The 26,581-nt window shown below is 39.3% G+C and overlaps 1 protein-coding gene across 14 annotated transcripts in view; it reads right to left on the bottom strand.

Moving 5' to 3' along the window:
• LOC102926757 (RAD50-interacting protein 1) overlaps positions 1-24,654 on the bottom strand; it is a 58,725-nt gene extending 34,071 nt beyond the window's left edge. For 2 of the 14 annotated variants that reach the window (XM_076566371.1, XM_076566369.1), the window contains exons 1-6: positions 24,343-24,559; positions 23,856-23,901; positions 19,215-19,399; positions 13,411-13,652; positions 845-1,018; positions 552-756 (exon numbers count right to left, since the gene is read on the bottom strand). In XM_076566371.1, the coding sequence (XP_076422486.1) occupies positions 552-756; positions 845-1,018; positions 13,411-13,652; positions 19,215-19,399; positions 23,856-23,901; positions 24,343-24,369 (879 nt within the window). In that variant the 5' untranslated portion in view covers positions 24,370-24,559. Of the gene's footprint in view, positions 1-551; positions 757-844; positions 1,019-1,762; positions 1,896-13,410; positions 13,653-19,214; positions 19,400-23,855; positions 23,902-24,085 lie in introns of those variants that run through there. The other 12 variants (XM_006990488.4, XM_076566370.1, XM_016008794.3 and 9 more) reach the window with 12 other exon arrangements.
• Between the last annotated feature and the right edge of the window lie 1,927 nt (positions 24,655-26,581).

Here is a 26,581-nt window from a genome sequence, read left to right as displayed (position 1 = left end):
TTAGGAAAAGGCACTACTTGACAGGGATTAGGAGGTGTGGCCTTATTGGAATAGCTGTGACTTTGTTGGAAGAAGTTTGCCACTAGGGAAATGCTCAAGACTGGCCCAGTGTCTCTCCCTTCCTGTCGTCTGCTAATCCAGATGTAGAACTCTAAGCTACCTCTCCAGCACCATGTCTGCCTGCATTCGGCAATGATTCCCACCATGACAATAATGGACAACACCTCTAAAACTATGTCAGACCCAGTTAAATGTTTTCCTTTATATGTTCTTGTAGTCACGGTGTCTCTTCACAGCAATAGAACACTGACTAAGACAGCTGTTTATCTCAGAACTCTTTTTTTTACAGCCTTCCCACTCCCAGACAATTCATTTTTTAAAAATAAATATATACTTTCCAATAGAAAATTACACATCAAGTCTAACTTAGGACCCTCAATTTTGCTTCATGGTCATTTGAAAACTTTCTCCTCTGGTATAGAAGATCAATTCCAATGCCTCATTCATACTCTACCACTCTATCACTAGCCCAAAATATTTTAATCACTAACCACAAATACACTGTAGGAAGTAGTCTTAGTAACTTTTCCACTCCAACAAAGATACGAGGCTTGTAGTTTCAACAGCTGACAAAACAGTGTCTCCAAGGTAGCATACACCTCAGGGGCACTAGCAGACCGGCTTATGCCAACAGTTTGAGACTGGGTGTGTGTGATGAATGGCCAATGAAGCTGTGCTAAAATTTCCTCAAAATCACTGTAACAGAAAAGAAACAGTATTTCATATGATGCCATTAAATTACCAAATATCCATCAGAAAGCAATCACTATGAAATATTTCCTGCCTGGTAAGCTTGTCCTTGAGAATTTTATGCCAGAATTTAACCGTGGCTCTCATGAAACTAAGAAGATGAGTACAAGATGACTCCTGAAGCTTGATGTCAAGTTCTGTCATGGTCACCAGGATAGAGGCAGCCTCTGGCACATTATTGGTCATCAGGTATTGCTGAATGTTATCACTGTAAGACAAAGCAGAACACACATTAATGAGTGTTTCTTGTGGAGTGAGTGAGTATGTGTGTGGACATGTGTGTGTGTGTGTGTGTGTGTGTGTGTGTGTGTGTGTGTGTGTGTGTGTGAGTGAGAGAGTGAGAGAGAGAGAGAGAGAGAGAGAGAGAGAGAGAGAGAGAGAGAGAGAGAATGTGTACCTGTGTAGAGACCCTGAGGTCAATAGCAGGTTAGCAGGTGTCTTTCTCAATCATTCTCCACCTTATTTTTGAGACATGTTCTCTTCATTGAACCTGAATTCACCAACTCATCTGGAATCTAGACTCTACACTGTCTGTCTGGTCAGCTCCAGGAATCCTCCTGTCTGCCTCCCCAACACCTGGCTCTTTAATGCAGTTGCTAGAGACTGAACTCAGATATTTATGCCTGCATAGCAAGCACTTTACTGACTAATCCATCACCAAATCCCCCTTAGAACAAAATTAAGCTCTGAAAAATTTCTCAGTAAGGCGGTGGTGGCCTTTAATCCCAGTCCTCAGGAGGCAGAGGCAGGTGGCTCTCTGTAAATTTGAGGCCAGCCTGGTCTACAGAGCTAGTTCTAGGACAGCCAGGACTACAGAGAGAAACCCTGCCTCAAAAAAAGAAAGAAAGAAAAAGAAAAACATTCTCCCTTATCTAAGGAAGAATGAAGTATGACTATGAGTTGGCAACGTATTTTATCAGACACTCACATCTGAAGGAACCTGGAGACATACCTCCCCTGTCCGCCTCTTTTTACATCCTCCTAAGAGCAGCAGCCTGTGTTTCAGATGTCTTCTTCTACCTGTCCCTCCCCACTCCTCCTGAGAGGACAGATGTGTCACATTTCTGCAGACAACACTCATTTCTGGTAGGACTTCTTTCATAGAAGTTGTGATCCACGGGATAATGTAAATAGCATATGGGACACTCAAGTACAGTAACCTTCAGTTTTTATCTACTTTGCATCATAGTTACCATTTCTGCATCAAAAAAAAGTATATTCCAAGTTTAGTATTTCATTAAAATAAAGACCATCATGCTTAAGAAATGTATAAATGTAGCCAGGTAGAGTGACATAGAATGTAATCCTTGCACTGTACACTGGGGAAACAGAGGCAGAAAGATCAAGAATTCATGAGCCATGAGACTTGCCTAGACTCTCCAATAAAAAAATGAGGCAGGCACAAGGATGCATACCTTTAATCTTAGCACTCAGGATGTGGAGATCAGCAGATTGTTGTGAAATATTAGTTGAGGATGGGTTACATTTGTTTATGCTGAGGAACTCATTTAATAGTGAAAAGACATGTTGCATTCTTTTATGTTGCATTTGTTTAACGCTGTGAAGCTGTGTTACTTAGCCTGTCTAAAACACCTGGTGGTCTAATAAAGAGCTGAACAGCCAATAGCGAGGCAGGAGACAGGATAAGCAGGGCTAGCAGGCAGAAAGAATAAATAGGAGGAGAAATCTGAGAAGAGAAGATCAAGGAACAAGAAAAGAAGAAGAACCGGGCGGTAGTGGTGCACACCTTTAATCCCAGCACTCAGGAGGCAGAGCCAGGTGGATCTCTGAGTTCAAGGCCATCCTGGTCTACAGATCCAGGAAAGGCGCAAAGCTACACAGAGAAACTCTGTCTTGGAAAAAAAAAAAAAGAAAGAAAAAAGAGGACACAAAGGGCCAGCACCCAGCTACATAGCAAGCCATGGAGTAAGAAGTAAAGAAAGGTATACAGAATAGAGAAAGATAAAAGCTCAGAGGCAAAAGGTAGACAGGATAATTTAAGAAAAGCTGGCTAGAAACAAGCAAAGCTAATACTGGGCATTCAAAAGAAAGAATAAGCCTCCACATATATTTATTTGGGAGCTGGGTAGCAGGCCCCCAAAAGAGTTAAAGGGTTAAAAAAAAAAAAAACTAAAGCAGATCTCTGTGAGTTTGATGTCAGCCTGATACAGGCTTACCTACATGGTAAGTTCCAGGCCAGCCAAGGTTACATAGTAAGACCCTGATTCAAAAATGAAAGAGTCCAGCAGTGGTGGCCCACGCCTTTAATCCCAGCACTCAAGAAGCTGAGACAGGTGGAGATCTGTGAATTGAAGACCCAGTCTACAAATCGAGTTCCAGGCCAGCCATAGCTGTTACACATAGAAACCCAGTCTCAAAAACAAAACAAAAAAAGAAAGAAAAAAAAAAAGATATCTTACAAAAGAACAGAAAACATACAAGTAACCACAGAATATAAAATTTCCAGTATTGCATAACACTGAAACGTAAAGGACACTTACAGCACAGGAAAAGCCAGAATAACAATGTTCATGCTATGACACTGCTCACTATAATGTTCCCAAAACACTGCCAAGATGCTAGTTCAAGCAAGAAGAGAGAAGGAGAGAAAAAGAGAGACAGAATACAGAATAAAAACAAGCCATTACAGGGGAATTTAGAGATGAAAAAATAGGCTTAGAGGTTTGAAAGAAAATTGGAACTAGAGATGTTATCACAAAGGCCCTAAGGGAAAAACTATATTATTAAGAGAGTGAAATAACTGTGTGGTACTCATTATTTATTTGATTCTTTTTTTTTTTTAAATCTTCTTTTTTTAATAATTTATTTACCTTTATTTTATGTGCATTGGTATAACAGTGTCAGATCTCCAGGAACTGGAGTTACAGACAGTTGTGAGCTGTCATGTGGGTGCTGAGAATTGAACCCGGGTCCTCTGGAAGAGCAGTCAGTCCTCCTAACCACTGAGCCATCTCTCTAGCCCCTATTTATTTGATTCTCATTCAATGATTCCTGAATTAAAATTCTCTTTTAAACAATTCAGATACCACAAAAGTTACTGATAGTCTTGTTTTGGTTAATTTCTTTCTTTGAAAGGGAAACTTTCAAACAAAGAGAAATGAAGTAAAGCAAGATTTAAAACTCCTTTACTAAAGGTTCTAGGAAGATGGCTCAGGGGGTAAAGTATTTGCTGTGCAAGCATGAAGACTTGGGATTTAGATCCTTTAACAGCCATATAAAAAGTAAGGCATGGTAATGCACCTGTAATCCCAGCAAAGGAAGAAGAGACAGAGGGTGGCTAGGGAGACACTAGCCAGCCAGTCTAGCCAATCTGTGAGCCAAGGGTTTAGTGAGAGACTGTCTCAAAAAATAAAGGAAGACAACCAATGTACAATTTGGAGGAGGTAAGGAACCATACCATAAAACAAAAATATTTTCCCCATTTAGGCAGAAATGTTACTCTGACTTGAGAGGCAAGACCAGATATAATTAACCTGTAGTGTTCACAAAACAGATGTAAACTTTATTTCTCTTTTGATCAAAATAACTTTCTTATTTTTCCCTACTCATTGGTATTTCAACTCTATTATTCATCAAAGAATACTGTATAGTTTTGGGAGAGTTTTTTGTCTGTCTGTCTGTCTATTTTTAGACAAAGTCTAGCCATGTAGCCATAAGCTGATTTTGAACTTACTATCCTCCTGCCTTGGCCTCCCAAGCATTGAGATTACAGGTTTGAACCATCACATTAACCTAACTATGTAGTTCTTTTTGTTTGCTGCTGTTTTGGAGACCAAGTCTCAATTAGTAGCCTGGGTTTTCCTGGAATTCACTCTGTAAACAAAGCTGGCCTAAAACACGCAGCAATCCTCCTGCTTCAGCCCACCAAGTGCTAGGATTACATCATGACAGGTCACAATTCTTTCTTAAGCAATTATTTATTTATTTATTTTTGGTTTTGGTTTTTCAAGACAGTACAGGACATCCCTGGCTATCCTCGAATTCATTCTGTAGATCAGGCTGGCCTCCAGCTTACAGAGATCTGCCTGCCTGTGCCTCCTGAGTGCTGGGATTAAAGGTGTACAGTACTACTGTCCAGCCAATTATCTATTTATTTTTATTTTATGTGTATGAGTGCTTGGCCTGCATGTACATTATGAGCGCCATATGAATATAGTGCCCAGGGAGGCCAGAAAAGGTCATCAGATCTTCTGGAACTGAAGTTACAGAAGTTGTGAGCTGCTATGTGAGTTCCAAAAATTGAAACCTGGTCCTCTGGAAGAACAGCAAGTGCTTCTAACTGCTGAGCCATCTCTCAGCCTCTTACAATGCATTTCTTACTAGATGATGATAACCACTAAAGAAATTCAAATACTAGGTGAAACAATGCAGCTCAACATGTGACAATCTCTAAATATGAATGGGACAATGATGATCATACTTGAAGAAATATGGCATTAGAAACACTAGTTTTAAGTTAAATCAAGATGAGATAAACTATTTAAATAGACCAATAATCTTTAAGGAAATAGAAACAGTCATTAAAAGTCTCCCAACCAAAAAACGCCCAGGACCAGATGGTTTCAGCGCAGAATTCTACCAGATCTTTAAAGAAGCGCTAATTCCAATATTCTTCAAATTGTTCCACACAATAAAAACAGAAGGAACATTACCAAACTCTTTTTATAAGGCTACAGTTACCCTGATACCCAAACCACACCAAGATGCAATAAAGAAAGAGAATTATAGACCAATCTACCTCATAAACATTGAAGAAAAAATACTCAACAAAATATTTGTAAACCGAATCCAAGAACACATCAAAAAATTATCTACCATGACCAAGTAGGCTTCATCCCAGGAATGCAAAGATGGTTCAACATACGAAAATCTGTCAATGTAATGCACCATATAAACAAACTGAAAAGAAAAAAAAAACACTTGATCATCTCATTAGATGCTGAAAAAGCCTTTGACAAAATCCAACACCCCTTCAGGATAAAGGTCCTAGAGAGATCAGGAACACAAGGAACATTCCTAAACATAATAAAGGCAATTCTACAGCAAGCCAACAACCAACATCAAATTAAATGGAGAGAAACACAAAGGGATTCCACTAAAATTAGGAATATGACAAGGCCATCCACTCTCCCCATATTTATTCAACATAGTACTTTGAAGTCCTAGCAAGAGCAGTAAGACAACAAAAGAAGATCAAAGGGATACAAATTGAAAAGGAAGAAGTCAAACTTTCACTATTTGCAGATGATATGATAGTATGCATAAGTGACCCCAAAAACTCTACCCGGGAACTCCTATAGCTGATAAAACTCCTTCAGTAAGGTGGCAGGATACAAGATCAACGAAAAAAAAAAAAAAAAAAAATCAGTAGCCCTCCTATATACAAATGATAAAAGGGATGAGAAAGAAATCAGAGAAACATCATTCATCCTTTACAATAGCCACAAATAATATAAAATACCTTGGGGTGGCTCTAACTAAGCAAGTGAAAGACCTTTTTGATAAGAACTTTAAATCTCTGAAGAAAGAAATTGAAGAAGACATCAGAAAATGGGAAGATCTCCCATGCTCATGGATAGGTAGGATTAACATAGTAAAAATGGCAATCTTACCAAAAGCAATCTACAGATTCAATGCAATCCCCATCAAAATCCCAACACAATTCTTTACAGACTTGGAAAGAACAATACTCAACTTCATATGGAAAAACAAAAAACCCAGGATAGCTAAAAGAATCCTGTATAATAAAGCAACCTCTGGAGGCATCACCATCCCTGACCTCAAGCTCTACTATAGAGCTATAGTAGTAATAAAAACAGCTTGGTATTGGCATAAAAACCGACATATGGACCAATGGAATCGAATTGAAGACCCTGACATTAATCTGCACACCTATGAACACCTGATTTTTGACAAAGAAGCCAAAAACTATACAATGGAAAAAAGAAAGCCTCTTCAAAAAATGGTGCTGACATAACTGGATATCAACATGTAGAAGATTACAAATAGATCCAGATCTGTCACCATGCACAAAACTCAAATCCAAGTGGATCAAAGACTTCAACACAAATCCAGTTACACTGAACTTGACAGAAGAGAAAGTAGGAAGTACTCTTGAACACATTGGCACAGGAGATCTCTTCCTAAATATAACACCAGTAACACAGACACTGAGAACAACAATTAATAAATGGGACCTCCTGAAACTGAGATGCTTTTGTAGGATACACAATGGAGTACTACTCAGCAGTAAGAAACAATCACATCATGAAAATTTGCAGGCAAATGGATGGAACTAGAAAATATCATCCTGAGTGAGGTAACCCAGACTCAGAAGGACAAACATGGTATGTACTCACTCATAAGTGGATGCTAAATGTAAAGCAAAGGATAACCAGACTACAACCCATAGTTCCAGAGAAACTAGCTAAAGAGGAGAACCCTAAAGAGGGTCACATAGACATCCCAGTAAAGCAGAAATAGATGAGATTTACATAAACAAACTGGGGGTGAGGAGAGGTGATGGAGGGAAAGGAATTGGGGATGAGAACATAAGGAAATGGGAGGTTTGAGCTGGAACAGAAACAGAGTTGAAGAGTAAGGAAAGAGATACCATGATAAATGAAGACATTATGGGAATAGGGAGAAAAGGGGTGCTAGGGAAGTGTGGGGTAAAAAATGATGAACTGACTAATTTGTTCAAAACCTTAGAAGGTGACAAGGACTTAAATAGTCCAAGAGAATTATCACCTGAAGCTGAGAAAGAATTGGCCTTGGTAGAAAAGAAAGTGCATGAAGGACACGTGGATCGTATTGATCCAAAGCTGGATTGCATTTTGGTTATTTTACCTTCTAGGCGTTCTCCTACTGGAATATTAATGCAGAGGGAAGATATTATATTGGAATGGATATTTTTACCAAATAAACCAAATAAAAAATTAAAAACTTATGTGGAAAAAATCTCTGACTTGATTTACAAAGGAAAATTGAGACTTCGTCAATTAGCAGGCATACACCCAGCAGAAATTGTCGTACCATTAACTAAGGAGGACATTGAAAAATTATGGACAGAAAGTGAACCTTGGCAAAGAGCTTGCAGTAATTTTTTGGGAGAAATTAACAGCAAATATCCCAAAAGCAATAGAATTGATATTATAAAGAGAGCTGATTGGATCTTGCCTCGAATTGTATGGCAAAAACCCATATCTGGAGTTCGTACATTTTATACAGATGCCAACAAAGAAGGAAAGGCAAGTTACAAATCAGAAAATTTAAGTAAAGTGGTTCAAAGTCCATATAATTCAGTTCAAAAATCAGAATTATATGCTATTATGTTGGTATTAATGGATTTTTCAGAACCTCTCAACATAGTAACTGACTCTCAGTATGCTCAAAGAGTGGTGTTACATATTGAGACTGCAGAATTTATCCCTGATGCTTCAGAATTAACTTCACTATTTATTCAATTACAAGATACAATCAGGAAAAGGAATCATCCTTTATATATAACTCACATTCGATCCCATACTGGTCTGCCAGGCACTCTAGCACAAGGCAATGATGAGATTGATAAATTATTGATAGGAAATGTGCTGGAGGCCTCAGAATTTCATAAAAAACATCACGTCAATAGTAAAGGTTTAAAAAAGGATTTTTCCATAACCTGGCAACAAGCCAAAGAAATAGTAAAGAAATGTCCTACTTGTTCCTTCTACAATCAAACGCCATTACCAGCAGGATATAACCCAAAGGGTACTCAGAGAAATGAAATCTGGCAGATGGACGTGTTTCACTTTGCAGAATTTGGAAAATTGAAATATGTACACCACACTATCGATACTTATTCAGGATTTCAATGGGCAACTGCTTTGAGTTCTGAAAAAGCTGATTCTGTAATCACTCATTTGCTAGAAGTTATGGCCATCATGGGTATACCTGCACAAATCAAAACTGACAATGCTCCATCATATGTCTCTGTTAAAATGAAACAGTTTTTTGCTTATTACAATATAAAGCATATTACAGGCATACCACATAATCCTACAGGTCAAGCAGTTATAGAAAGATCAAACAGAACTCTAAAGGATATGCTAAATAAACAGAAATGGGTAACAAAACCCCCCAGAAATAGACTGCATAATGCTCTTCTAACTTTGAATTTTCTGAATGCCAATGAGAAAGGAACAACAGCTGCAGAGAGACATTGGATAATAGAAAAAACTACAGAATTAAATCAGCCTATATACTTTAAGGATGTGCTGACCTCAGAATGGAAACCAGGGTATGTATTACATTTGGGACGAGGTTTTGCTTTTGTTTCTACAGGAGAAGATAAGCTGTGGGTACCATCAAAATTGATAAAGGTTCGATTTGAACAAGAGAGACCTCTTAATTAGAGGAGGTGATAGTTCATCAACCAGTATGAACATCCAATTTAAACTAACTTGTATCAATAACACATGCCTTTTCATTTAATCAGATAATAACTTGCCAAAAGGAAACATTCCCAAAATTAGTCTTGGGGAAAGGTTTTTGTTTTTGTCTTTAAGGAGAATGAAGGTTAAGGAATCTGAAGAACACTAGACAAATGAGACAACTGAAGAAAAGGGACAAATCATCTATCCCAAGAAACAGAATGAAACAGTGTATGGGTATATATTATCTAAAAAATTTTATGTCTTTCTAAATGTTTGTTTCTGCTTTTCTCTAAAGATTTAACACTATTGGTCTTCTAATAGTCCCAGTTCAATTAAAATTTAAAGCTGACTTTGGAGTTGGAGAATGGCTCTCTCCTTCTTTAAACTCAAGCATGTTGTTAAAAGGAAAATACAAACTCCCTGTATCATGCCAGAATAAAAGAGCCGTCTTCTGCTATGGTACAGGACAAAGGCAAAATTAATTAAGGGACTATTCTATTACTAATCTCAACTCTTTTGATTCTATTCTGATTCTTTAAACTTTTCTTAAAGTATAAATTTTATATCAAAATTTACAAGATTAATATATATATATACATTTTAAACTTTGTTAAGATATGAATGGTCATATAGAGTACTAGCTAATTCTAGAAAAAAGGCTAGCTGCATATATATGTTTTTGTGTTCGAGTCTCTTATCAGTTTTCTGCAGGAAATCACGGCCAGGCCTAACATCAACTGAAGTCTCCAGAAAGAAGATGGGGCCCCACAACAATAACAATTCCACGTGGACAATAATAATATCATTAAGCTGACAAACATCATCCACAGATAAGCTTTGAACTACAAGGTGCTCAGAGCAATTTTGAGATGACTAACTAAGATGATCCAGTCTCAAAGACTACTTGAATAAGGACTTGAGATAAACCCTGAACTTTGGCATTATACACAGACTGGATAATGAAGGATATAGTTACCTTTCCTAGAATTTGAAAATTAACCTAAAATTTTTCTTTCAGGATAAAGAAAACTTCGCCCATACCCAGCAGAAAGCAATTTTAAGAATACGACGCTCACATTCCCAAAGAGGTGGTGTGGGGAGGGTGGTTTTTTGGTCTTTTTAATGGGTTTTGGGTCTGGGATAATTTTCAGTATTTAGGGGGGTTGGTTACAAGTTATTGTAAAGGGTTAGGAAAAAGGCTAAGCAAAGGAGATTAGATTTAAGGTTCTTGTTTAGAAAAAAGAAAAGAAAAGAAAAGAAAAAGACAATTACTAGTTTTAAATACTTTACATTGGATTGGATTGTTTTATATTGTATACAAATTTGAAATTGATATTTTTAGAAAACGCTATATGTATATTTCTAATTGTATTCATACCATTCATTTAACAATGTAATGCAAATTTCTGATCCTTGAATGTTATTATTAGCAACTACTAGGATATAAAGAAATGAAAGTTAGTAGTTAGACATTACAGTAGAACTTGTAGTCATATTAGATATGTTTTAAAAATTGAGCAGAGATGTTTTAGACAGGTCATCTTCAAACCCTTCAGAGATCTACAGAATATGGCATTTAAAATGTTTTAATAACTTAGAAAATGTTTCTTTTTTGAGACATGTCGGCTCCTGGCAGTACCAATCTACTTCAGAGAAAATATGGGCATTGAAGAAACTGCATATGGAGTCAACTTTCATTGTGGCAAAAGTTAACCACTGGACAACAAAGTATCCTCGAATCAACAGGACAAAATGGACAGACAGAACATGAAACAAAGGACTACTGATTCTTGCCAAAACAAGTATGGCTATGGCTTTATCAAAAGGCATCATCTGAGGCCAGGACAATATGGCCCCATCCCTGAAGTGGCCTTCACAATCCGGAAAAGGTACAGTGCCCTTTTCTTTGAAGGCAGCTTAACAGGCAGAGGGCCGATGGCTTCTGTTGTGCAATGGAACAGCAGCTGAAAGCTCATGCCTCTCAAAAGTAGACTGGCATTTAATAGAGGGATGTGGAGAAGGGGATGCTGAGATGAAGCCACATATACACAGCCAAGAAGAATGGACAGCTGAATTTAAAAACTGTCAACAATTTCCAGAATTTAAAATCCTGAATCATGACAGGACACTAGTGGAATTCAGGTGTTTCTGGTACATGGACTGCTCTCACCCAATGTGAGGTTGAACTGTTGACCTTGTGTACATCCTACATCACAAATGAGTCTGTCAGATACCCTAAGCCTATAGGCTGAAGATGATGCCCCAACACTGCAGAGAAACCTCAGGTGACTGCCCAGGCAGCTGGCTATTTCTGTCAACTCACAAATTTTTTGGAAGTTGCTTGCATGCACTTCCTGTTTTTATTTTGTTAGCTAATATTATTCCCTTCTTGGGTCTCTGAGGGAGTTGAAGATTAGTTAGTTATGGTTGAAGATTAGTTAGTTACAGTTGAAAATTAATTAGGATAGAAAGTACATTAGATACATCTTGGATTTACCAAAATAGGATAGATAATGGAATTATTTTTTCTGATTTGTCAAATACCTGTTTAGGTATTTATTACTTGTATATATTGTATATAGTTATTGTACTTTTGTATCCTTTTGCTTTTTTTTTTCTTTTTATTAAAATAGAAAAGGGGAAATGTGGTGGTAATCTAATTGTACTGAAATGTGATTTTGACTGTATGTTAATAAATAAAGTTGCCCGGGGGTCAGAGCTATTAGAGCCATAGACAGAGTGTGGCGGTGGTGGCACACACCTTTAATCCCATAGATCTCTCTGTGTTCAGGGATACAGCCAGCATTGGAGACATATGCCTTTAAGACCTAGGGGGCTGTACATTCAGACAGTGACGAGGCAGTCACGTGTTTGGGTTTACAACCAATGAGAAGGCAGAACAAAATACTATAAATAGACGAACAGACAGGAAATAGGTCTTTTTCGGGAAGCTGGGACACCGCAGGCGGAAGGGTGAGATTTTAGCTCTGAGCTCTGACCTCTCGGCTTTCTCTTTTACATTGTTTCTGTGTTTCTTATTTAATAAGACGGTTGGTTACATCTACAGGGAAGTTTCCAGGAATCCACAAGGATGACCCCACCTTAGACTACTAGCAATGGTTGAGAAAGAGGGTGCCTGAACTGGTCTACTCCGATAAGTGAATACCCTAACTGTCATCATAGAGCCTTCATCCAGTTACTGATGGAAACAGATGCAGAGATCCATGGCCAGGTGCCAGGACAAGCTCCAAGAGTCCAATTGATGAGAGAGAGGAGGGATTCTATAAGCAAGGGACATTGAGATCATGATGGGAAAACGTAGAGAGACAGCCAGCCAAACTAGTGTAAATCCATGAACTGTGCACCAATAACTGTAGAGCCCCCATGGGACTGGACTAGCCCTATGGATACGTGAGACAGTTGTTTAGCTTGAACTGTTTGGGGGAGGCCCCAGGCAGGGGGATCAGGACCTGTCCCTGGTGCATGAGCAGGCTTTTTGGTGTTCAAGTGTGACACCTTACACAGACTTGATGCAGGGGATAGGGGCTTAGATCTGCCTCAACTGAATACACCAGTCTCTGCTGACTCCCCATGGAAGACCTTGACTTGAAGGAGGTGGGAATGGGTGGAGTATTAGGGGGAAGCCAGGGGGTAGTGGAGGGAGGAGGGGGGTCTGTGGTTGGTATTTAAATGAACAGAAAATTTCTTAATAATAAAAAAAAAAGGGAGGAAAAAAAAGAAACAGTAGTTTTGGCTGGGCAGTGGTGGTGCATGCCTTTAGATTTGAGGCCAGCCGGGTCTACAAAGTGAGTTCCAGGACAGCCAGACCTATACAGAGAAACTCCTGTCTTGAAAAACCAAAAAAAATAAAATAAAATAAAATAAAGAAAGTAGTTTTGACCATGTGTTCAAAACACAACTGCTTAAGCCTTAAATTTTTAACTTACTTAGATTAGTTTCTTTCAAATGCAAATTAAGCTACCTGAAAAGTTTATTTTCATTCACAATAGAGCAGAATAATCATTACCATAATGTTATTTTCCTAACACTTGGTAAAAAAATTATAATCTTTAATTAACTCAATTATTTAATAGCATACATATATTCTCTGAGACAGAGGACTCAAAGGAAACAATAATTATGAGAACAATACCTGCCCTACCTTAGCTCTTCGATCTGTGAAACCCATTTAAGGTATGTGAGATGCTGCTCAATCTCTTCTATCTGGTTGATCATGGCCCCAAGATCATCCATCCAGGGCTGTGCAGTCAGCAAATGGCTAGTGATGGAGCTGAAGAGAGAAGTTTCCTGCTCCAGAAACTGATTAAGAACTTGTTGGGATTCCTCTGCATCTTTTAAAGCACTTTGAATTCTTTTAGGGATTTCTGATGAAATTGTAAGTACCTAACAACATACAAAAATATTAGTAATGAGGTAAAATTTTGTAAAAGTTTGTTAGTCCTTTCAAAAACATGTTCCAACAGAACTGAAAGTTTTCCATTAAAATTTTCAAGCTAGCTGGGCATAGAAGGTAGGTGCAGGAGTAACTTTGTAAGTTCAAGCTATATCTGAGTTTCAGGGCAGCTACAATTATGTAATCAGACCTTCTCTTAAAAACAAACATAAAAACCGTTCAAACAAAAGGTTTGGCTAGGTGTGGTGGCACACACCTTCAGTCCCAACACTTGGGAGGTGGAAGCAGAAGAATCAGGAATTCAAGGTCAGCCTTGGCTATTTATTGAGTTCTAGGCCAGCCTAGGCTACATAAGACTATCTCAAAAAGAAAGAAAGAAAGAGAGAGAGAGAGAGAGAGAGAGAGAGAGAGAGAGAGAGAGGAAGGAAGGAAGGAAGGAAGGAAGGAAGGAAGGAAGGAAGGAAGGAAGGAAGGAAGGAAGGAAGGAAGGAAGGAAGGAAGGAAGAAAGAAAGAAAGAAAGAAAGTTAGTTACACTGAACTTGACAGAAGAGAAAGTAGGAAGTACTCTTGAACACATTGGCACAGGAGATCTCTTCCTAAATGTAACACCAGTAGCACAGACACTGAGAACAACAATTAATAAATGGGACCTCTTGAAACTGAGAAGCTTTTGAAGGGCAAAAGACATGGTCAATAAGACAAAAAGACAGCTTACAGAATGGGAAAAGACCTTCACCAACCCCACTCTGTCAGAGGACTGAACTCCAAAGTATATAAAGAACTCAAGAAACTAGACATTAAAATACTGAACAATCCAATTAAAAAAGGGACTACAGAGCTAAACAGAGAATTCTCAACAGAAGAATCTCAAATGTCTGAAAGACATCTAAGGGATTGCTCAACATCCTTAGTCATCAAAGAAATGAAATCAAAATGACTCTGAGATACCACCTTACACCTGTCAGAATGGCTATGATCAAAAACACTAATGACAGTCTATGTTGGAAAGGATGCAGAGCAAAGGAGGTGGGAATGCAAACTTGTACAACCACTGTGGAAATCAGTATGGCGGTTTCTCAGAAAATTGGGAGTAGATCTACCTCAAGACCCAGCCATACCACTCTTGGGCATATACCCAAGGAATGCTCAGTCATACCACAAAGATACATGCTCAACTATGTTCATAGCATTATTCGTAATAGCCAGAACCTAGAAACAACCTAGATGCCCTTCAACCAAAGAATGGATAAAGAAAATGTGGTACATATACACAATGGAATACTACTCAGCAGAGAAAAACAAGACTGCATAAAATTTGCAGGCAAATGGATGGAACTAGAAAATATCATCCTGAGTGAGGTAACCCAGACTCAGAAGGACAAACATGGTATGTACTCACTCATAAGTGGATGCTAGATATAAAGCAAAGAACAATCAGACTGCAACCCACAGAACCAGAGAGGCTATATAACAGGGGGGACCCTAGGATGACTGTGGCTTATGATAAGTTTTGGTTTTATTCAATCACTGGGCAAGCTTTAGTGAAACATTTCACTATTAGGATAAGAATCTGTACTGTATCAAGCTGATAATAGAAAAAATAAAATAATTAAAAATTAAAAAAAAAAAGAAATCAGAGAAACATCACCCTTTACAATAGCCACAAATAATACCTTGGGGTAACTCTAACCAAACAAGTAAAAGACCTGTATGACAAGAACATTATGTCCTTGAAGAAAGAAATTGAAAATATCAGAAGATAGAAAGATCTCCCATGTTCATGGATAGGTAGAACCAACATAAAATGGCAATCTTAGCAAAAAGCAATCTACAGATTCAATGCAATCCCCATCAAAATCCATACACAATTCTTCATAGACCTCAAAAGAACAATACCCAACTTCATTTGGAAAAACACAAAACCTAAGATAACTAAAACAATACTTTACAATAAAGCAACTTCTGGAGGCGTCACCATCCCTGACCTCAAGCTCTATTATAGAGCTATAGTAATAAAAACAGCTTAGTACTGGCATAAAAACTGACATGTGGACCAATGGAATACAATTGAAGACCCTAACATTAATCCACACACCTATGAACACCTGATTTTTGACAAAGAAGCCAAAGCTATACAATGGAAAAAAGAAAACCTCTTCAACAAATGGTGCTGGCATCACTGCATGTTGACATGCAGAAGATGGCAAATAGATCTGTCACCATGCACAAAACTCAAGTCTAAGTGGATCAAAGACCTCAACATAAATCCAGCAGTTCATATACACAATGGAGTATTACTCAGCAGTAAAAAACAGTGACATCATGAAATTTACAGGCAAACGGATGAACTAGAAAATATCATCTTGAGTGAGGTAACTCAGACTCAGAAAGACAACCATGGTATGTACTCACTCATAAGTGGATACTAGAAGTAAAGCAAAGGATAATCAGACTATAATGCACCAGAGACGCTAGGAAACAAGGAAGACCCTAAGAGGGATGTACAGATCACCTTGGGAAGGGGAAATTGAGGAGATTCAAATGAGTAAACTAGGGATGAGGGGGTCAGTAGATAGGAGGGTATGGGGGATGAAAACATGAGGGAATGGGATGGTCTAGCTGGAGAAGAGATGGAGTGGGAGAGCAATGAAAGATATCTTGATAGAAGGAGACATTATGGGATAAGGGAGAAACCTAGTGCTAGGGAAATTACCAGGAATCTACAAGGATGACCCCAGATTAGACTACTAGCAATAGTGGAGAGGGTGCCTGAACTGGCCTTCCCCCGTAATCAGATTGCTGACTACCCTAACTGTTGTCATCATAGAGCCTTCATCCAGTAACTGATGGAAACATGCAGAGATCCACAATGAAGCCCCAGGTCAAGCTCCAGGAAGCTAGTCAAAGGGAGCAAGGGTGGGGGTGTCAAGATCATGATGGGGGAATCTACAGAGACAACTGAACCAAGATCAAAGGAACTCATGAACTTTAGATTGACAGCTGTGGAATCTGCTTGGGACCAGACTAGACCCTCTGTATATGGGAGGTAGTTGTGTAGCTGGGTCTGTTTGAGGGGCCCCTGACAGTGTGATCAGGATCTATCTCTGGTGCATGAGCTGACTTTCTGGATCCCATTACCTATGGTTGGACACCTTGCTCACCTTTGATGAAGCAGGGAGGGGCTTGGTCCTGCCTCAACTGAATGTACCAGGCTTAGCTGTCCCATGGCACAACTTACCCTGTTGGAGGAAGAGATGAGGGGTAGGTTGGAGGTAGGGGGAAGATGGGGGTGAGCGAAGTAAGAGGAGGGATGAGAGGGGGATCTGTGATTGGTATGTAAAGTGAATTTTTAAAATTAAAAAATAAGTATGTTCTAAGATAAAAAATCAAGGAAAAAAAATTTCATCAAGGAAAAAAAAATTCCAAAAGCAAACTAAGACCACTGGTTGGTTGCCAAGGTGCTAGGAAGGAGTTAGAGTGTAAGCCTGCATTGATATTAGCTACTACTAGAAAGCTTATGTGGGCTAGGGACGGTACCACTGACTGACAGACTGGAGAGATGGAGAGAGCAAGAATGGGGGGTGGGGGAATATATGCAAAGTACAATGCTATTTATGTATGAAAATGTCATAGTGAAACCTATTTATACACTGTGGTGGTTTGAATAGGTATAACCCCCATGGACTCGTATTTTTGAATGCTTGGCCCATAGGGAGTGGCACTATTAGGAGGTATGGCCTTGTTGGAGTAGGTGTCGCCTTGTTGTTGTCACTGTTGGGGTGGGCTTTGAGGTCTTATATGCTCAAGCTATTCCCAGTGTGATACACAGTTGCTTCTGCTACCTGCAGATCAAGATGTAGAACTCTCAGCTCCTTCTGCAGTACCATGTCTGCCTGCACAACACCATGTCTCACCATGATAATAATGGACTAAACCGCTGAAACTATAAGCCATCCCATTAAATGTTTTCCTTTATAAGAGTTGCCATGGCCATGGTGTCTCTTCACAGCAATAGAAACCCTAACTAAGACATACACTAAGAATATTAATGATGTATTTTCCAAGACCAGAGGTAGCAGCTAGTAGGGTGACTCAGCAGTTAAAAAACATTTGCAGAATAAGCCTGATCACCCAAGTCTGACCTGTGCAACCCATGTAAAGGTACCATGGTCTCTGCATCAATTCCTGTTTCCAAGGTTCAGACTTGAGTTCCAGCTTGGGAGACTGCTTGCCTAGCATGCATGAAGCCCCAAGTTTGAACACTGGGAACACAATGTGGTGGTACATATTGAAAATCCTAGCACTCTAGAGGTGGAAGGAGGAAGATCATAAGTTTAAGGCCATTCTGTGCTACACAATTAAAGGCTCACCTAGAACCCTTCAATGGTAAACAAAAAATTAGTTTACCTCTGAAAAGGTAAAAATGATTATAAATAATTTTGGAAATATGGAATAGACTTAAAAATACTCATGCTAGATGCTTCAATTTTTTTGTTAGAGAAAAAGAAATGGCAGAATAACCACATAGGGTAGTCACTTAGGGAAAATTCAGAAGGATGAGTGAGGCTGGTAGCAATAAAAAACTGCAAGGTGAGGCTGAAAATAGTTATGGCAGCAGGCCACAAATTGGGCTGTCCTTGGGTGACTCAGCAGTGTGATAGTCTCCAACAGAACCTTGAAGGAATGGAAAAGCTGACAAACAGGCAACATATAAAAAACAGGTGGTAGTTGTAACAGAAAAGCAGGAAGGTGTGGAGGCCTAACTCAATTCATGGGGCTGGAAGAACATAAGCCATACCACACCCACATATCCAGAGTCTGCTTAACCTAATTAATTTCTTACTTAGATTATAAAATCTTTCCTCTTTGACAGAGTACTACAACTATAAAGACATACGAATCTTTAGTTTAAGATTATTTTCATTGGGTTTTTTAAAATAAAATACATGTTCATAGTAAAATAAAACCTTGAAAATACATAAAAGCATGAAGAAAATCACCTTTCAAGCAACACTCAGAAACATTGTTAAAATTCTCTTTCAGTTTTTGTTTTGTTTTGTTTTGTGAACATTTTTGTGATAAGGTTTCATGGAATCCAAAGTGGTCTATATTCATTACATAACTGTGGCTGGCCTGGAACTCTTGATAAAATTGTCTCCTACCTCCATGTGTTGAGGTTATAAGCATGTGCCACCACACCCAGCAACCACTGTAAATTAGACATGTTTCCTTCCTATGTGTGCATTTATAGAAACTTGGAATGATAGTGTTTAACTATTTTTGTACATTCTGACTTATTCACAAATCTGTTCTAGAAGTTATTAAATAAAAATGATATAAAATTAGCTATCATTTTGTTTTCAGAGATACAAATCAGTAGGAACTCTATTACTTAATTTATAAAATGTGGAGCAGGAGTCTTTAAAGGTAGTTAAATGACTATCTGTCATGCTCTACATCTTCAAAGGCATGACATCTAGTACATATAATGCTGTTTATGTTCACTTTCAATGAATACAGCTGATAGAATTTCACTGAGCTTAATACTTACCTGTTCTTCTAACTTCATTTTGTTTTCTGTCATCTGTTCTATGAGTTTGCCAAGTTTCTTTAAAGATTTAAGGTCATTTCCCACTTCCTTTTCTATAAACGCAGACACATTCAGGGGAAGCTGATCATCATCTCTATCTTGCATGAGCTGCTCCCTTCCAACAAGAGCTGCAATGTTCATGTCACCTACAGGTAGGGAAAGCAACTACTCACACCACTGTGTTACAGGAAGTATAAAAGCACACAGGGCTATAAAACAGATACACAAGTTAGTATACTAGACTTAAAGTTTTAACTGAAGGCTGAAGATAAAGCTCAGTGGTACAGCACTTGTCTCTTATATACCAGGCCATGGGCACCTCCTGATAATTTAAAGAGTACACATCCATACTGTATCTCTTTTTTTTTTTTTTTTTTTTTTTTTTTTTTTTTTTTTTTTGGTTTTTTGAGACAGGGTTTCTCTGTGTAGCTTTGCGCCTTTCCTGGGACTCACTTGGTAGTCCAGGCTGGCCTCGAACTCACAGAGATCCGCCTGCCTCTGCCTCCCGAGTGCTGGGATTAAAGGCGTGCGCCACCACCGCCCGGCCTCCATACTGTATCTCTTAATACATACACATGTATCTGAATGTACACAAATAATACCCGAATGATAAAACCAAAGCAGTAAATGAACCAATTACCACAAGATGCTCACAGGCAAAGAAAAAATTCCTAGAGCTTTCAAGAGTCATGGGTATGACAATACATAACTTTCAAAGTTGGTAAGGAACCAAAACTATGATCTAAAATAATATAAGATTACTACTCTGGCTTTAATGTATGTGAAAAACAGTACTGAAATATGTTATTGAAACATAGTAAAAAAAAAAAATAAAAAAAACTGAGATGGTAACCCATACATAAAAATCCCTTACTGATAAAACTTTTAAATATTTTTATGTATTGTGAAGAGAGTGGTAATGGAGGACAAAATTTATTAAACTTTAAAACAAGTAATTTGGGGACTAAAGAGATGGCTCAGCAGTTAAGAGTATTGGTGCTCTTCTAGAGGACTTGGCTTCAATTCCCATCACCCACATGGCAGTTCACCACTGTCTGTATGTCCAGTTATAGAGTATCTGACACCCTCCTACAGACATATATGCAGACAAGCACCAATGCACATAAAATAAAAATAATATTTAAAGAAAAGTAATTAAGAGTAGAATAAGAGATGGCTGTGAGCTTTGCTTTTGTTTTGGTTTGTTTGTTTGTTTGTTTTTGTTTTTCAAGACAGGGTTTCTCTGTGTAGTTTTGAAGCCTGTCCTGATTCTCACTCTGTAGCCCAGGCTGGCCTCGAACTCACAGAGATCCACCTGCCTCTGCCTCCCGAGTACTGGGATTAAAGGCGTGCACCACCACTGCCTGGTACCCCAGTCTATTAAGGTTAAAAATAAGGGGGTTGGAGAAATGGCTCAGAGGTTAAGAGCACTGGCTGTTCTTCCAGAGGTCCTGAGTTCAATTCCCAGCAACCACATGGTGGCTCACAACCATCTGTAATGAGATCTGGTGTCCTTTTCTGGCCTGAAGCGATACATGCAGGCAGAACACTGTATACATAATAAATAAATAAATATTTTTAAAAAAGGTTAAAAATAAGACTAAAATTCAGGTTTCCTGGCTTTTAATCCAAAACTATTTTTATTCTTTTCTCCACATACAGAGTTTTTTCTATATCTAAACTTGAATAATATCTAATATATATGTTAATCACAATAATAACTGTCATATACTAAAATATAATTATCTGTGGCTAGGGATGTGACTCAATTGGTAAAGTGCTTGCCAAGCATACATTAAGCTCTGGATTCATCTCCTGGACTGGAGATACCAAATGTGATGGCACATACCCATAATGCCAGTCCTAGGGAAGTAGAAGTTCAGAGTCATCCTCAGCTACATAGCAAATTTGAAACCAGCCTGGGACACCAAGACGTGGTATCTTAAAGAATAAAATAATCCAACTGCAATCATGTCCTGAACTCTTAATATCTTTTTAAGAACCTTTCATAAATATAACAAATGAGTTGTGTGGAGTATATTTGGGTGTCTGTATCTTGGATAGTCAATTCTACCTTCACTTTAAACAACAAAAATTACAACCACTACATGTAAATATTTAAATGTGGCATACTACATGCTTAAGCACATGATATCCTTCAAAATTATAAGTAGGTTTGTATTATCTATTTATGTTTGTTTATTTGCTTTTGAGAAAGATCTCATGTATCCCAAGCTGGTCTCAACTTGCTATGTAGCAGTCAAGGATGACGTTGACTTTCAATTTCTAATCCTGTCTTCACCTCTTAGGTGCTGGGATTAGAAGCATGCAACACCGTACTTGTTTTCATTTTTTGGTTTCTTAAGATAGGATCTATGGCCAGTGGCACATGCCTTTAATCCTAGTGCTCCGGAGGCAGAGCCAGGTGGATCTCTGTGAGTTTGAGGCCAGGCTGGTCTACAGAGTGAGATCCAGGACAGGCAACAAAACTACACAGAGAAACCCTAGCTCAAAACAAAACAAAACAAAACAAAAAAGATAGGATCTATGGACTGGATCCTATCCTAAGCTCTTGTTGCTTTTACAGATCAGGGTTTGATTCCCAGCATCCACACAACACTTTAGAACCATCTTAACTCCAGTTTCAGGTATCTGAAGCCTCTTCTGGCCTCCTCTAGCACCAGACATGCATATGGTGCACAGACATACATGCAAGCAAAACACCATAAAAATAAAAAAATTAATTTAAATTTAAAAAAGGGGACAGTCTAGGCTTATTTATTATACTGCACAAACTAAAAAATAAGGATCTAAAAAAATAAAAAGATAAGCTCTAATTCTATGACCTAAACTAGTCTCCAAATCATGGCAATTCTCCTGCCTCTGCCTCCTAAGGACTGGAATTTCAGACATGAGCCACTACACCTAGCTTGGGAGGTTTCTGTCTCTCCCTTTTTATTTTTTTATAAAGAGTATTCAGCACTGCAGAGCAGTTGACTGAGCCACTGGATACACAAGGACAAAGTCCTTACCGCAGCAGTTTGTACCTGACATTCTAAATGACAGATCAGCTGATGTCCAGAGTCATGGCATCTAAGTGGGACAAAGGTAGAGAAGGTAGAGAAGGAATGCTTTGTTTGTGTTTCTTTTCTTTTAACTTGAGGAGATTTTATTTTTATGTGTATAGATGCATTGCCGTCATGAATGTCTGTGAACCACATTCATTCAATGTACACAAAGGCCAGACACTGGCCAGAAGCCAACACTGGATCCCCTACAACTATATTTACAAGTGTTTGTTAGCCAGCCTGTGGCTGTTCGGAATTGAACCCAGATCCTCTGGAAGAACAGCGAATTCTCTTAACAGCTAAGCCCATTTTCTGTTTGTTTGGTAGTGCTTGAGTTCAAACCCATGGCTTCCAAAGTGCTAGCCAAGAACTCTGCCCCTGTAATAAATACCTACCAGCCCATTTCTGCTTTTTTTTCTTTTAAGGATTTGTTGGCTGAATTTATGTGCACATGTGTTTGCATCCATGAGTTTATGTGTACCAGGTGTAAGCAAGAGCCCTAAGAGACGAGAACAGGGCATTTATACTCCTGAAACTAGAGTACTGAGCTGTCACCCTGGGTTCTAGGAACTGAACCCAGGTTATCTGTAAAAGCAGCAAGCACTCTTAACCACCAAGCCATATTTCCAACTCCAAGAAGCTTATCAGTAGCAGTAAGGGCAGCCCTTACTCCTAAGAGCCACATGGTGAACGTGGCTCTTAGCTTCTCTTACTGCTAACTTTTATCAGTCCGCTTGTCAAAGTCATTGAACTGAACTCTTAACACACAAAAGAGCTATTACATGTTCTTCTCTTTCCTCTTAAAAAAGGAGAAAAAAAAGTCCTTCAAAAGCTCCTGTAGAGGTTGGGCATGTAGCACCTGGGAGATAGAGGCATAAAGATCAGGAATTCAAGGTCATCCTTAGTCACATAGTCTGAGGCCAACCTGGGCTACATTTGAGCTTATTTAAAAAAATTTTATAATAAAAAAAACACAAAATAACAAAAACAGCTCTGAAAAATACTGGATTTCTAATAACTTGCTATGTTTATCTCATTAAAGTAAAATGACAAATATCCACATTCCTGACATATTTTCCTGTCCTAGGTAGGAAATGGAGGTACCAGATATTTCCTTTGTCCCCTATCCAGACCAAGATCCAGGACTACCTGCAGCAAATTTTAATTGCAAATTCACTGAAGGTAAAACTATAATTAAGCAATTGTCAAACCTCTTCCTTGAACCCAGTAACAGTGACCAGCATCACTCCCTCCAAATACCTAATAACAAGCTGATGTTTCATTAAAATGACAGGCCCCAGTGAAGTCATACTTACTAGTCGGGGCACTAGGTAGGAGTCTCAAAGTGCTCTTTCTGTATTTTACAATCTTAGACAAAAGCCCACGTGCAAAGATAACTAGTATTTATTACTATTTAAACATTTTACAGAAAAAAATACTTTAAAAGGTAGCAGGCAAAGAAACTTCTTCTGCAGACCCTGAAAGAGGGAAGGATAGCTAGGCAAAAACAACTAAGGGTTTGGAGTCTGCTTACTTTTCTCCTCTGTGTTCTTCATTTCGTCACCGCTTTCAGGGCAGCACTGGCAGAAAAACAGGTATAGCAAACAAGTTAGATTTAAATAAGTGGAGTTCATGCAGGGCTCCAAAAGGCCCCCTATGTCAGCTGGAGAGGTGCTAGGCGCCTCTCCCAGGGGCATTCCTGACCCAGGGCCACTACCGCCACCTTCTCAGAAATCTGAACCACCTCCCCAGGCTCTGAATTACCCTGCCAGGACACTGAGGCCACCGCCAACTTCCAATACTGTCATCTTCCTGGCACAAGGAAAAACACTCCACTGTGACTACTTCCCCTGGGAAGTCCTTGACTGCCTCGGACCGAGGGAACCACCTCCACACGCTTCCAGGTTAACCAGGCGGGGACAATCTCCCCAGGGTCTGTGCCACCTCACAGGGTCACCTCACAGGGTCACCAGTGTTCCTTCCCCGGGTTTCCAGGGACACCTCACCGAGGCTGCCCGCACCTTGCCTATCTCGCCAGCCGGAAGCATTGTGCCTGCGCGCAAGTCCTCGATTCCATACGCCGCCAGCCTAGCCTACCGCCAGCCTAGCCTACAGAAACCTGCAACCGCAGCCACAGCCTTCAGAGACGCTAGATCGAGGGCCACCTCGACTTCCTTTCACCATCTCTCTGGTTCCGTTCTCTCAGCTAGAGAGACCTATCTGCGTCGCCGCTGTCCTGTTCCATGGCGCCCCCTCCTGGTTGGCTGTCAGATCGGCCGCTCAGGGAATCCGGTGGCCCTCCTATTTATCAGCCCGGTGGGGGCTCGCGTCCTCCGCTGTGACAGAGCTCCCTCTATTTCTTTGGAGTTAAAAAAAATAGAATTCGGCCCTGGCATGGCAACTCACATTTGTAATCCCACCATTGGGAGGGATTACAAATCCCTCCTGGGAGGTCAAGGAAGGCATGAGGATCAGAAGTTCAAAGTCAGCTCCAGCTACAAACTGAGTTCAAGGCTGCCCTTGACTACTTGTAACTTTGTCTCAAAAAAAGAAAATACTTTGGCTTTGGCCCCCTAATGATGGGCAAGTCTCTTGATTTGGAAGCAGAAGCAGGAGGATTGCTACTAGTTCCTGTATAGCTATAAAGAGAGTTTGGTATCAACTAGGGCAACGTAGAGAATGCCTATTGCAAGATGGCTCAGCCTATAAATACTTTTACCACCAAGACATCTGAGTTCCACACCTGGTGGAAAGAGAGAAGGAATTCCTACAAGTTGTCCTCTGACCTCCACTCGTCTGCTCATCGCCCCATCAATAAATAAAAATTTAAAAATTATAATAGTAACAATGAAACATAAAGATAGTTCTCCTTCCATGCTATAGATTTTATGTGAATCTGTATGTTTAAATAAATATTTATACAATATCCTGATGTTCTGAAAATGAGAATGAGCATGGTGATCAGAAGAGTCAGGGTAGGTTATTTGGCTTGGCATGAATTTACCAACGAATGCTGATTTTCTAGATCTTTATTCAATGCTGGTCAGGTTGTCTAGAGATGACCTTCATATTTTCCAATTGGAGAGTACAGATCAGTTTGCAAGAGGGTTGAAACATTCTGGAAGCATAATAGAAGAAAAGCACTCAAAATCTAACATGCACTTTGCCTAGCAGAACCCCCTAAACCTCTACCGTTTTCCAAGGAGGAAGAACTGGAGTTACTTAGAAGCAAGGGATAGGTAGAGAATCCAGAAATTTGACAACCTCACAAGCAAATCTGGGAAGGCAGTGCCTTTGAACCAAAACAAAAGAGGACCCAGTAGAAAAAAATCTTTAGAGAGAACAGGAACTGGGCTTGGGGATTTAGCTCAGTGGTAGAGCACTTGCCTAGCAAGCACAAGGCTCTGGGTTCAATCCTCAGCTCTAAAAAAAAAAAAAAAAAAAGAGGGAACAGAAACTACTCAGTGAGAAGAAAACTCACTATGGTGTAGACATATATGCAGACAAAACACCCACACACATAAAATGAAAATAAAAGTTAGGAGCCGGGAGTGGTGGCTCATGCCTTTTAGCCCAGAACACAGAAGGCAGAGGCAGGTGAATCTATGAGTTCAAGGCAAACCTAATCTACATAGTGAGTTCCAGGACAGCCAGAGACACATAGTGAGACTATGTCTCAATAAACATTAGGGTCTGGAGAAATACCTTCAGCAATTTAGAGTACTAGCTGCTCTCCCAGAGAATCCAGGTTCACCTCCTAGCACACCCAGCAGCTGACAACTGGCTATAACTCTAATTCCAATGGTGTAACTTCTGGACTTCAGACAACAGGAACACAGTTGGTATACCAGCAAAACATCTAGATGCTTTAAAAATAAAAATAATAAAATAAATAAAATTTTTAAAAATTAAAATAGAGCTGGGCAGTGGTGGCACATGCCTTTAATCCCAGCACTTGGGAGGCAGAGGCAGATCTCTGAGTTTGAGGCGAGCTTAGTCTACAGAGTGAGTTTGAGGACAGCCAAGGCTACACAGAGAAATCTGCTTGGAAAAAAAAAATTAAAATCGAGTCTGGGCTAAATTATACCACATGGTTGTATTTGAATCTGCTGACCATGGGGCATTAATTTATTAATTTACCATAGCCCAAGAGTATGAGATTGTACAAGAACTAGTGAAATGAGCCAGGCATGGTGCCATATGCCTATAACTGAAGTACTTGGGAGACTGAGGGAGGAAGATCTTGAATTTGGGGCCAGC

The sequence above is a fragment of the Peromyscus maniculatus genome, chromosome 3 (genome assembly GCF_049852395.1).
Source record: "Peromyscus maniculatus bairdii isolate BWxNUB_F1_BW_parent chromosome 3, HU_Pman_BW_mat_3.1, whole genome shotgun sequence".
Taxonomy (NCBI): Eukaryota; Metazoa; Chordata; class Mammalia; order Rodentia; family Cricetidae; genus Peromyscus; species Peromyscus maniculatus.
Note: the sequence above shows the minus strand (reverse complement) of the source record. Positions and strands in the feature narration are given on the sequence as shown.